The 12,867-nt window shown below is 32.5% G+C and overlaps 2 protein-coding genes across 2 annotated transcripts in view; both read right to left on the bottom strand.

Moving 5' to 3' along the window:
* The window catches only part of Cog2 (conserved oligomeric Golgi complex subunit 2), a 48,458-nt gene extending 47,660 nt beyond the window's left edge, over positions 1-798 (bottom strand). The window contains exon 1 of the mRNA XM_075370875.1: positions 438-798. Coding sequence (XP_075226990.1) covers positions 438-512 — 75 coding nt within the window. The 5' untranslated portion in view covers positions 513-798. The remainder of the gene's footprint in view (positions 1-437) is intronic.
* A 5,223-nt stretch (positions 799-6,021) lies between these two features.
* The window catches only part of car (vacuolar protein sorting-associated protein 33A), a 49,606-nt gene continuing 42,760 nt past the window's right edge, over positions 6,022-12,867 (bottom strand). The window contains exon 12 of the mRNA XM_075371020.1: positions 6,022-6,565. Within this exon, the coding sequence (XP_075227135.1) occupies positions 6,465-6,565 (101 nt within the window). The 3' untranslated portion in view covers positions 6,022-6,464. The remainder of the gene's footprint in view (positions 6,566-12,867) is intronic.

Raw genomic sequence — 12,867 nt, 5'->3', positions numbered from 1 at the left:
TTCAATCATTTAAAGAGTCAATCATAAACAGACGTCATCATAATATAACTTACCATACCAAAAGCAACACTTTCAGCATTTTCAAATATCAGGAATCAATCACAATCATTTTAATTCATGATAAAATACTCAAATACAAAATTCATGATAAAAAGAAATGAAAGATATGCCAAAATAATATTTGAAAGATACTTATCAGATTTTTAATTAGATAGTCTTTTTTAATTTTTAATTACACGATGTCCATAACTAAAAAGTCTTGACTTGAGATATAAACTGTATAATTGCGCCTAACTCTCTGTACTTATCGTAAAATAGAATTACTGTTAAAAACCAAAACCTAACAATAATAAAAAATTCATAAACGATTAAGAAAATGGTTTTAAGTAAACTGGTCAACATCAAAGTCGATGTAACTACTAGACAAGTATACTTACTCGAGTGAATTCATTGCTGTTAAAACAAAGATCGCTTGGACCTCTTGGAACAGGATTTTCATTAAGATCGGGCATTGCTTTCGGCCAAAAATTAAATCACTATAAACAAGTTTTATTTTTACCCAACTGATAAGGTTATCCTGTCATTTTTATAACCTTAAATGGAGTAAACCCGCACTTTAAGTGATACAATTTCAGTAAAATTCCACTTAACCCATTATAATTACAGATGGGTCCAGAAATTGAAATTACCTCAACATACTACTGAAAAATTACCATAAAACAAAAAATTACTTCTAAAGCATTAATTGTCTACCGACGCGTAAGCAAGTACTAATAGCGTTAATATACAGACTATCGAGTGATCATACACAACATTCGTCATATATTATAGCAATCGAAAGTTGTATATCGAGAGGTTTATTGATAAAAATTATGTGCATAAGAAATGCGTAACTTCTTAACTCGATTTACAACGTTATATAAAAAATTATACTTTTTGTTCAGAAATTTTTTAACGTTAATTTTAACCGTTAAAAACTTGGTAATTTATCCAAAATCCTAATTTATTTTTACCAATAGACTGAATGTGTTATTTTGGACTTTTTTTAAATCATCAAAAGATTACTCCCGCCATTTTTAAGATTTTGTCAGTTCCAATAAACCTTCTATTAAGCAGCTTATCGCTAGTGCTTAGATAGTTGTATATGAATGGTTGTAACAGTCCAGGGTTGTTCTCAAGCTAAATCACAAACACAATGTGGTTTTAAATGTAAAAATGATTCATTAATGAAACTTTGTATTTTTAATTATAATTTTCAATCTGCCAAGTTAAAGTGTTATGATCTAGTTGTGAAAGTAATGAATAAGATTTCATTAATTCTGTAAGTTATAGTTAAGTCTAAATTAAACCTGAAAATATTTTAGACGGTGAGGTAGAAGTTAATGAAAATGAAATCCCCTCAGTTTTGTTTGATGTAATAAGTTTCACCAACTTTATCAACTCTTGTCTCTATCATGACTACAACCTAATATTATTTAATTTATTCATGTAACTGCGTTATAAGCTCCTGTTCAAATATGTGACAATCCAGTTATATCATCTCTATCATATTTACTTACAAAAAAAAATAAAACACTAAATAATATATTGAGGTAAATAAAGTTAAACGGAATATACATACAATAAACATGATATATATACAAATGAACTTAAAGCTTTCTTTGGACTGCATTACATAGCAGTAATAATAGCTAGTACATAGCTACTTTAAAATCCAAAGGTGAAGATTATAGGTCTGTATCTCAAAACTAATGGTTGTGGTCTGATATCTTTCTGCTTTGTAATGTAGAAAAACAGATATGGTGTTATCTTGTTCAAAATTTGATAACAAAAAAATCATGAAGTTAGCCAATGAGTATCCATTTATCCTAATATCTGAAAATGTTAACCAGTTTATTGAAAATTGTCAGATGCTCTGCAATACTGAAGAATCAGTCTGCAATATAAGTTTTTTTTTTTCACTTAAACCATTCTATATTGTTATTTCCTGTAAAGTTTTTACAAGACCAAATATGCCTCACAAATAAAGATTCAAGGTCACATACCTAATGGTTTAATGAAGTAGTTACTACCTGATTGTACTACAGGGTGATTTCAGAAAGTTATTGGCCTGACACAGAGATGTCATATGTATGACACGTATGCAATCTCTGGCCAAATAACTTTCACTGATATTTGTAAAGTATGACCCTTTACATGACAAATGTGTTTAGTTGCTTGTTTGAGGCAATCAAGTAAGGCAAACAAGTTTTGACATTTTCTGAAATGTGGATAAAATTTAAGTTTGACCTATAATACTTTGTTTTAAAAGATTTAACCCTGACAGACATACAGAAAGAGTTATTCCACTTTAAAGTAATTTTCCTCTTCATCTTTGATAGTAAAAATGCGGGTTGCATAATTTATTTATGGTTGCATATCCACCCAAAATGATGAATGCTTGGAATGCATAAAAACTGCTACCACCGATGAAATCATCACAAAAATCCATGATGCTGTATTAAATGATTGCTGGCTGAAAATATGTAAGCTAGTGACATTGTAAACATCTTGATGGACCATGTCCACTACTTTTTACACATTTTGGGTATGAAAAACTTTCCATTCAATGTGTGCCACGTTTATTTACAGTTGACCAAAAACACATTTGACTTCATATTCTCTGCAGCGAGGTTAAGGCCATGGCTCGCCAACCAGTTGTCAAATAGTAGAATGGCCCATTCACCATTCCTAATTATCGTCACACCTTATAGTTTGCTTGACATTTTCTTCTGAAATTCTACAGCTTCTTCGTTAGCCCTCACTGCAGGAACTCGCCACCACCTCTCCTGACAGTATGTCCCACATCTCCTTCTTGTTCACACCATTCTTGACTTTTTTGAGGAGGTTTGCGTATGTAGTCTCCTCCAACTTAATCACTATTGTGCTGGTGGACTGCGTTGGCTGCTGAGCCCATTTCCTCGCAGCTCTATCCACTTTCACTCCTTTCAGGTACACCACACTGTTACCTCCACTCCTTCTACCCTGATACTCTAACATTTCTTTTAGAAGAGCGCCTTCCTTATTCACCATTGAGTAACCAAAATGTATCAATCGAAAAAAGGGTCGAAGGGTCATCGAAGCCGGTTGCCATTAACAAACGAACACCGGACGGGTCGAATGCAACCTTATACGAGGCTCCTCCACGAATGGATCAGAAGGACACGTGTTGCACCAATTTACGCTAAGCGTTCCGCCTGGTTTCAAAATAATCGATTCGCCGAAGAATATAATATATCTATCGGTGAATACAAAGAACTTAGACGAGATCACTATAAAGTTTACCGATCAGGATGGAAAACTGATAAATTTCCGCGGTGAAACCGTAACGGTGAGATTGCATTTACAAAGGAAACCAACCGATGGGGTTAATATACAATAGCGGTGGTAGTAGTAGTAGTAGTAGTAGTAGTAGTAGTAGTAGTAGTAGTAGTAGTAGTAGCGAAACAACACGCACACCGATCAGTCGACGTGCAAACACCAAAGCGTTAACATCGCGTAACGTGTTGTTTCTTCAAAAACTTAGTTTTACAGTTTTGGTGAACCGTAATGGCAGAAGTGAATATGTTAAACGACTGTGAAAGTGTTTCTTTCGACAACACAATCAGCCAGTACGAATATCACACTCATCTACCGTACGCTTCGTCGACTTACAACAACAACGATGAAATCCGGATACCGATACACCAACAGGATGTGTACACGTTACCGCATAAAAGCTATTTGATGGTCGAAGGGAAGCTAACTACTAAGGCAGGCGATAACAAGGCAACAGAATCGTGGTTAACAAGCAACGCGATACCGTTTCTCTTCGAGGAGGTACGATACGAGATAACCGGAACGGAGATGTGTCGCGTACAAAAGTTAGGAATAATGACAACGATAAAAAAAACATCTTATCGTTGCGTAAAAGCGAAGAAAATATTTTGGAAAACTTCGGGTGGAAGTTCAAAGCGTCGGATAAATTCGATTTGGAAGAATACACGGGAAGATTTTGCTTCTACGTATCGCTGCGTATGCTGATGGGTTTCACCGAAGACTACAAACACATAATATTGAAGTCAAACAAGAATTGGTTTTGCTTAGATCTCCCAACGACGTGAACGCACTAATATCTTCCAAAGAAGCACCCGATTCCAAGTTGAAAGTGGCTAAGGTAGCGTGGAAAATTCCATATGTTCATGTTGCCGATACGATGCGACTGGAGTTGTTGAAAGTAGTAGAACGAGATAGACCGTTAGCGATAGCTTTTCGTATATGGCAAATCCACGAATATCCGGCATTACCGCAAACAAACATACATTCATGGACGGTAAAGACATGTGTGCAAACGGAGAAACCGAGATACGTGATATTCGGTTTACAGACGGACAGAAAATATAAAGCTACAAAATCACTGACGCTCTTTGATATGTGCGAATTGGTAAACGTTCGTCTGTATTTGAATTCGCAATACTATCCGTACGACAGTCTGCAGGGTGATGTGAATATGATGTATGAAATGTTTGCCAGCTTTCGGTCCGGTTATTACAACAAACCGGAGAACGAGTGTCCCGCTTACAGTTTGGCAGATTTCAAGCCAATGTACGATTAATAGTTATCGACTGTTCCCGTCAGAACAAATTACTTAAAACAGGAACAGTAGATGTGCGTATCGATTTCGAGACCAAAAACAATATACCCCCCCCCCCCCACCCCACACGACCGCCTACTGTCTCATTATACATGATAGCATCGTCACGTACATTCCGCTTACGGGAATAGTGAAAAAGGTTATGTAATGACGGAAACGTTTACATTTGATGATGAAAAAAAGGCAGGCGGGTACGATGAACGTTCAGCATCACGATGGTGGTGGTGGTCGTTTAAGTGGTGGTTGGTAACATTGGGAGTATTTAAAACAGGCTTATTGATTGGATTACTTGTGTCAGTATTATTTAACATCTATCCGGTACCATGTCCGAATATGAAACCGATAAGATGTAAAATTATTTTTTCTTCATCACAGCCGTCGGTACCGTTAATATGGTGTAATTCATCGTCCGTGGAAGCGTGGTCCATTTATTACAACACTACCGTACCATCATCTTCAAAAAACAAGTCTGCTGATACTGTTAGCAACATCACTGCATCACTACCTTCAGAGAAAGCAAGGGTGTTACCAACGGTTCATGTTGCTAATACGAGATTCTCATTACCTAACGTAACGTTACACGCATTGAAGTAAACCAAAGTGAATGTTACGTCATCATTACCTTCAGCGAAGGCAACAGTGTTACCAATAGTAAACGCTACTAATACCAATATCTCATTACCTAGCATAACGTTACATGTACATAATGATGATGATGATGACTATGATGATTTTTAAAAGAAGAAGAAGAAGAAGAAACTGTGGAAGGGGTTACCCCCACCACTTCTACTTTGAAAGTATAAAAAGGGTTAATCCGACTGCGTGCATACAAATCAGTAGTTGTTGGCCATCCGTCATGGAAGACTCGATAATTTTGAAAACGGGTGGAATGCTTAGCTTAAATTCATATAACATTTGCCTGATCCTGATTGAGGAGCCTCGTATAAGATTGAATTCTACACCTACGGTGTTCACGTTGTTAATGACCACCGATTTCGATGACGTGGCTATATATTCGGTGTTACACGCGTCTTTTCAAAACTTCAGAGCGATGCCATGCTATCTTCTGAAGTAAGGTCAATAGTGTCGGAACATTTAACTTTGCATTTACTTTTTCGATGCTCATCAGTTAATCATTAATAATCAATGTTAAGACACCCTACCATCTCTTAAGAACAATTTTATTAGGTTTTGCTTAAAAATTATTAAATGATACAGTAATATAATCTTTTATTTACATTTCATATTTTATCCTAGAACAGAAGAGATACATATGATATACAACGCTTTGGAACAATTCAAGAGGTAATAATAAATGAATTAACAGTAAGTAAAATTAAACTTGGCACTGAATTCAAATAATCTATATTGCTGAATCCCATAATACAACAGCTTTATTCTTTTAGAGTTAAATTTATAATGTATAGGATTAAATTTGTAAACTTAGTAACAATTATAATTATATACACAAATTTAAAGTAATAAAGTGTAATTTATATTAGAGACTACCACAATTATTCACAAAAAAAGAAATATATTACTTAAATACTGATTATATATAAAAAAAATTATACATACACACAAAATGCTTGACGATAACACTGTTTCAGCAATATGAATATTTAATTCTACTGAAACACTAGAAAGTAATAATATCAACTTAAATTTAATCTATTTACTTGTAATTTTACCAACAATAAATTTTTACAAAATAGCATAAAAGTTTGTTTATTTATTTTTTATAAAATAATATAAAACAGATGATGTTACAACTAATCTGCAGTTTTAGAATTTATCTGCCGATGGTAGTAGTTGGCATTTTCTCCATTAGTGATTTGATAAATGAATTTCCATTAATTAATCTTGTTGTAGCAATAACAAACTCCACATTAGCTGAAAAATAATTCACAAATTAGATAAATATTAAAAGGATTTAAAAAAATAAACATACATAATTTATATTGACAAAAGTTTATGTGGTATGAGTAATAACTAGTTTTTAGGGTGAAAAACACTTTCACATTATCATCACCTGGATCAAAAATTAACAAAAGGGCCCCTCCTTGGATTTAAAAATATTAATAAAATATGGATAATAATAAGATTAAAACTAAAATAATAAAAGAAATGTAACCATTAAAATAGAATATGTAACACAAATAACAAAATAAAATCAAAATTTATGGTTGGTTATCATTAAATCTTATAAGTATATAGATTCTTCTTAGAAGTAACACTACCCGGTCTAGTACATTGTTATCATTTCCTAGGATGCTATGAATGTCCCTTGGTAATTTAAATTTGGTAATTTTGATTTGTCTTGGATTGAAAATGTTTGCTGAAAGATGAGAGGAGTTGTTAATTTTTTATGATATTCAATAAGGTCATAATTAAAAATTATGGGGTCAAGTCTCCAAAGAGGATATGAACGGAGATAGGTTAGGAAAACAGAAGGCATGTCAAAATTTAAAAGGTTCATTAAACAGCAGGTATGGACTGCTTTAAGAACTCTGTGATTTGGTTGTCCTTTAAGACGGATAGAGTAACAACAATTATTTTGGAGTGAAAGGGTCTCATAGACAAGAAAAGACTACACATTTTGTTTTATCAGGCGAGAACCTGAAGCTGGAAATGACCCTAGACCAATTTTGAATATGAAATATAATATTCTGTAGTAGTCTCTCAGCTGTGGCTGTTGAACAGGTAACATGTATATATATATGTATAGCAAAATCATCAACAAACAGAGAACATGAAACAGGTGGTTAATATATATTGTTGATGGCTAAAGTAAACAAGGTGACAATTAATACACTTCCTTGAGGTACTCCATTCTCCAAGGTGATACTACTTGACACAGAATCTCCAACACGAACACGGAATGTACGGTCATTTAGGAAACTACTAATAAAGGCAAGCATATTGCCCATGACACCTCATTGCCAAGTTATGTTGTACACCCTCCTGATGTCAAAGAAAATAGCGACGAGATGCTGGCAGAAAACAGAAAAGAGCATTTTGGATAGCTGTTTCCAGTGATACCAGATGATCAATGGAAGATCATCCTTAGTGGAAGCCACTTTGTTCTGGAGAAATCAGAGTGTGTTAGTTAATTAGAGAAAAAACTAAAGAACTACTTTTCTTTTAATGAGTAATTTAATAAACAGAAATCTTCTTATATATTTTGTGGAGAATATAAATACATTATACATTTTTGTCAGTTGTAAAAATAGAAAACAGGATAAAAATCAACTATGAAATCTGTTTTTGAAATTTGAATAAACCAAAAGGTTTCCATGGTTAGATGGTAATTCAAACCTGATCTACAAGAAGTTTCCACAATATTTGGTTTGTGTATAGGAATAGGCATCTTGGAAAACAAGCATATAAGGAAAGGATAAAAACATTAACAGCTAAAGTCACATTTTATTGTTTGATTTGCACAAATTAATAAAATTAAGCATGGATGCAGTTTTCTACTTTCTACTAGTATTTAAATGCAGATAGCTAATAAGTTAACAGTAATGTAATGTAAAATTTGTGAAGAGGAATAAAAAACATAACTGCTTTGATGGCTAAATTTTCTGTACTGGTCAAACAGGATACAAGTTCAGACACAATGAGCACTTGAAAGCCCTCCACAGCAACATAGATTCAATATTCAGCATTCCGTAGTATTTATTATATTTATGGGTAAAAGTTGTCCATAGTTAAGGGTACATAGTTTGTACCCAACTTATTTGAAAATTTTTTAGATAAAGATATATTTTTCAAGTTTTTAAGTGAAACTTAAAAACTTTGATATGACTCAATATTTAATTACAGACGTGCACTACTGAAATCAAATTATCCTGTTACTTGACTAGAAAGCTGGCACACAGAAAAAAAGAATGCTAGAACAGACACCCAATGCATACACCCCTACATTTAGATATAAATAATGTTTTCATCTAATTCTTGAGCAAGAGATACAATTTTTTTCAAAGAAACCTTCAATTGAATTTAAAATAATGATTTAAGATGACAGTTGGGTAGTCTTTAATTTTTACTACCTGCAGATGAGGTAACTGATCCAGAAAATCGTTACACTGTAATTCAATAAAATTGAATTTCTACATGATTAGGATATTAGAACATACCGTCTACAATGAGTTTGTAAACTGAAATTAATACATTTCTTAAATTACATCAAAACACATTTCAAACTGTGTTCTTAGATTTTGTGATTGTGCTGAAAAATGTTTACATAGTAAATTTATTTTTTTCAAATCACTGAATCTTATAGAAGTTAGTAAAAATTACAAAATATCTACAAGTTATGAAAAAACATTCAAAATAGTACAAGTGGGAAATTTTATTTTACATTTTATTCGGTTAATATAATGCTGAAATGCCCAGTAACAACAGTAAAAACAGCAGCAGTAAGCAGTCTTCAATTTTTGGCTCTATATAATACTACTGTGTTAATTAAGTTGAACAATGAGAAATAAATTCTTGATTCCCATTTAACTAGCTTAGCAACATCAGATTAGTGCCAGAACCAGTGTTGTAGCTGATCATACTTCCATGATAAAAGAAGACATGGACAATGAAAAGAAAAGGGTAAAAAGAAGGAGTTAATTGACCCCAAGAGATTACAATCCTTTCTCAGGGGAGACATTTGCTGTTTTCTATAATATGACTGCAATGGTACATACAGTGGTTTCTTATTCGTCATTTAAGATATACACTTTCAGTCATTTTACTTTTAACTTTATTACATATTTAGAACTTAGAACAAAAAATGCAAAAAGTAACAAAATTAAACAAAGATCAATTACTATTTGCAATATTCTTAAGGAAAGTCAATTTCCTCTTCAAGAACAACAAATACTGAATTATACTGGGAAGCATAGGGCTGTAAGTTTAACTAGACAAACAGCAATGTACAACTGCTACACATTTTCAAGGCACATAACCAAATCTGCAGTCACAGAAAATAAAACATAAGAAAAAGGTAAAAAAATATTTATACATAACTTAAAAATTTCTGATAATAATTTATTACAAGTTCTAAACCATCAAGACTCATACAGATGTAGGCAAAGGTTGTCTAAAGAAAAAATTAACCATCAATAAAAACATGCCTTATATTAAAAGGTATATATTCATAAGTTATAATGACAATAATGAAGTTTTTTCTTGAAAAAATATGAGTATAACAATAAAAGATTAATGAAATTATTAAAAACTGCTTATTGAATTTCTAAAAATTAGAAATAGAAACAGTTAAAGTAATAATTTTTCTTTAATTTTAATGTAATATCACAAAAGTATTTTAGTAATCCAAATTTTTGTTAATAAAACAAAAAATCTGTGGCTTGCTAACATATATAGTAAAAAGTTAAAGTGATGAGTGAAGGATGATGTAAACCTTGTTTTAGTCAAACTTCTAGATATAGAATTACTTCACACTAATTTTTTAGCTATTAAAATGTTTCCCAATTTTTGATGGTGGATAGCCAGAGCTCTGCAAAATAGTCCGATTTAATTTGAATTGCACTGTCTTAAAAAGCAAAGCTTTATTTTCTTTTTATCCTTTCAATTATAGCCACTTTAGGATCACATTCATCCTTTTCATTCTCATCACATGTTATTCTTTGCATTCTTTCAATCATTCAGACTATCTTTACTGATTTTTTGTTCTTAGAAAACCTTCTAAAGTAATTGTTTTAAAAGTGTCTATTTTTTGTATTTTCTTTATTATTTTCTATTATATTTTTAAATTTAAGAATTTTTAATCTGTTTTATTATATGAGAGGATATCTCTAAAGTACAAACAGTTCTAATGAAAAAAATCTATTCTCAAAATTTTACAAATATTTTGTATTTCTCTTAAACTACATACCTTATACTGCTTCTCTATATAATCGCCTCATGAATTAAGACATTTATCGTAGTGATACATCAGCTTCAATATACCCTCGTCATATTCTTCTGCCACCAGACCATTAGCCGCTGATTAACAGTATTTTTCATCATCAGCAGCGAATTGCTTACCGCTCACAAATTCTTTCAATTTCCAATACAAATGGTAATCACAAGGACTATATGGTATTCTGGACTATATGGTGGGTGATCGTAAATCTCCCATCCAAATGTTCTCAGTAAATCACATGTCGGACCCGCAAAATGCAGATGTGCATTATCGTGCAGCAAGACAATGACATCGGTCAGCCACCCACGTCGTCGATTTTGAATAGCACGCCATAACTTATGAAGAGTTTCGCAGTAGGCTTCGCATTTATAGTCATTCCACGTGGCATGAAATCAATCAGCAGTATGCCAAACTGATCCCAAAGACTATGGACATCAGTTTGCGTCCAAATGGCTGTGACTTGACCTTTGTCGGTCTGGTTGGTGATTGAGGATGATGCCATTCACTTGACTGCCGTTTTTTCTCTGGCGTGTAATACAAAATCTATGTTTCATCCCAGGTAACAATCAAATTAAGGAACTCATCACCTTTTTCTGTGTAGCATATCAAAAATTCCAAAGCAGATCTTGTTTGGATTTTTTTATGATGCTCCGTTATGACATACGGCACCCAACGTGCACAAACCTTGCTGAAGCTTAAATGGTCATGAACAATGCGACCGATAACAGCTCTTGACATCAGAAAAAAGAAGGGCCAAATTGGAAATCATTTAGCAATGATCTTTTCTGATTTCATCATCAATGCATTTCAACAAGTCCTTGATGATTATCTAAAGCCTCCCCAAATGTTCTTCATCATGCATATTAATTCTGTTATTTCTAAACCTTTCACACCATTTTCAAACATTTCTTTCGTTCATTATATTATCACCATACACAGGAACCAACTGCCAATGAATTTCAGCTGGCTTAACGTTTTGATAGTTTAAAAACCATATGACTACGTATTTCATAGTTGGCGGCAACATCCATTTTCCTATTCATAATAACTCACACATAATCAAAATCAAAGGTACTACAACACAACAACTTACAGACAACAATGTAGTAGGTACATGACTAGCATGGCCATGAATGACGCAGGTTCACCAACTTTAAGGAGAGAAACTTCCCAGTGGTCTTTACTTTACAGATATCCCTCGTAGAAACAGGTTATTTCTATTTCCGTTTCCCTATTATTTAAGTTTTCCTATTATAGAAAAACTATAAAAAAAAATCTGATGTGGACAACACTTCACTTCCTTGTATGCCTATTAAATTACATTTACACGTTTTTTTTAAATGAAAAGTATATAAAATTTTATTTCATTGAAAACTTCTGATATTTTTTCATATTTTTTTATTGAATTATTATTCATCATAAAATTTATTTTACATGAGAGGTTAATAATTACCAATATATTTAAATTATGAAAAAAACTTAAGAAAAAAAGAAATGAAGTCTGATTAAAGTGATGTTCCTTTCCCATACTTCATTAGGCGGCAGCAAGATCTTTCCCATACAAGATTCTTCCCATACAAGATCCAATACTTCATTAATTAAAATTTTATTTGGCTATAACTCTGGAAACAATGAAAATAAGTACCACTTATGATATATCGTTGAAAAGCTCTCAATGAGGATTTATTACTGCAGTTAATAAAAAGTCCAAATTTTTTTCAGATTTTGGGCTTTTTTGGGCACTTTTGGTTCAGTCGATTGCAATCAAAAGTAGAGGTGCACAACTAGATGTTATAATAGTCCTAAATCCAAACTTTCAACAACCTAAGGCCAATAATTTTTGAGTTTAGTGAGATACAAACGAACCGTACAGACGTCACGCCAAAACTAGTAAAAATGGATTCAGGGATGGTCAAAATGATATTTCCATTGAAATCTGAAAACCGAAATTTTTCGCTATTACAATATTTCTTTTACTTCGTACAGGTAAGTAAAAATCAAAGAATTTTTAGTTAATGTGGTTTTACTCATTCTGACAAGGTGAATAGCAACTTTGTCAATATGCTTCTATACTTTATAGGATCTAATACTTTTCATATTATTCTCCTTTCCTTCATTTCTATATTTTCCGTATATGTGTTCATGTTTAAGCACTCACATACAAAATCTCTGGTTTAAGCAAATAAACTCTGGTTTTATTATTGTATTATAATGTTTAAGTCGCAGATTTTTCTATTTTTGAAACTATCCTACATAACTGATTTTTCTATATAAGTTA

Source organism: Lycorma delicatula, chromosome 7 (genome assembly GCF_047948215.1).
Source record: "Lycorma delicatula isolate Av1 chromosome 7, ASM4794821v1, whole genome shotgun sequence".
NCBI classification, from domain to species: Eukaryota; Metazoa; Arthropoda; class Insecta; order Hemiptera; family Fulgoridae; genus Lycorma; species Lycorma delicatula.
Note: the sequence above shows the minus strand (reverse complement) of the source record. Positions and strands in the feature narration are given on the sequence as shown.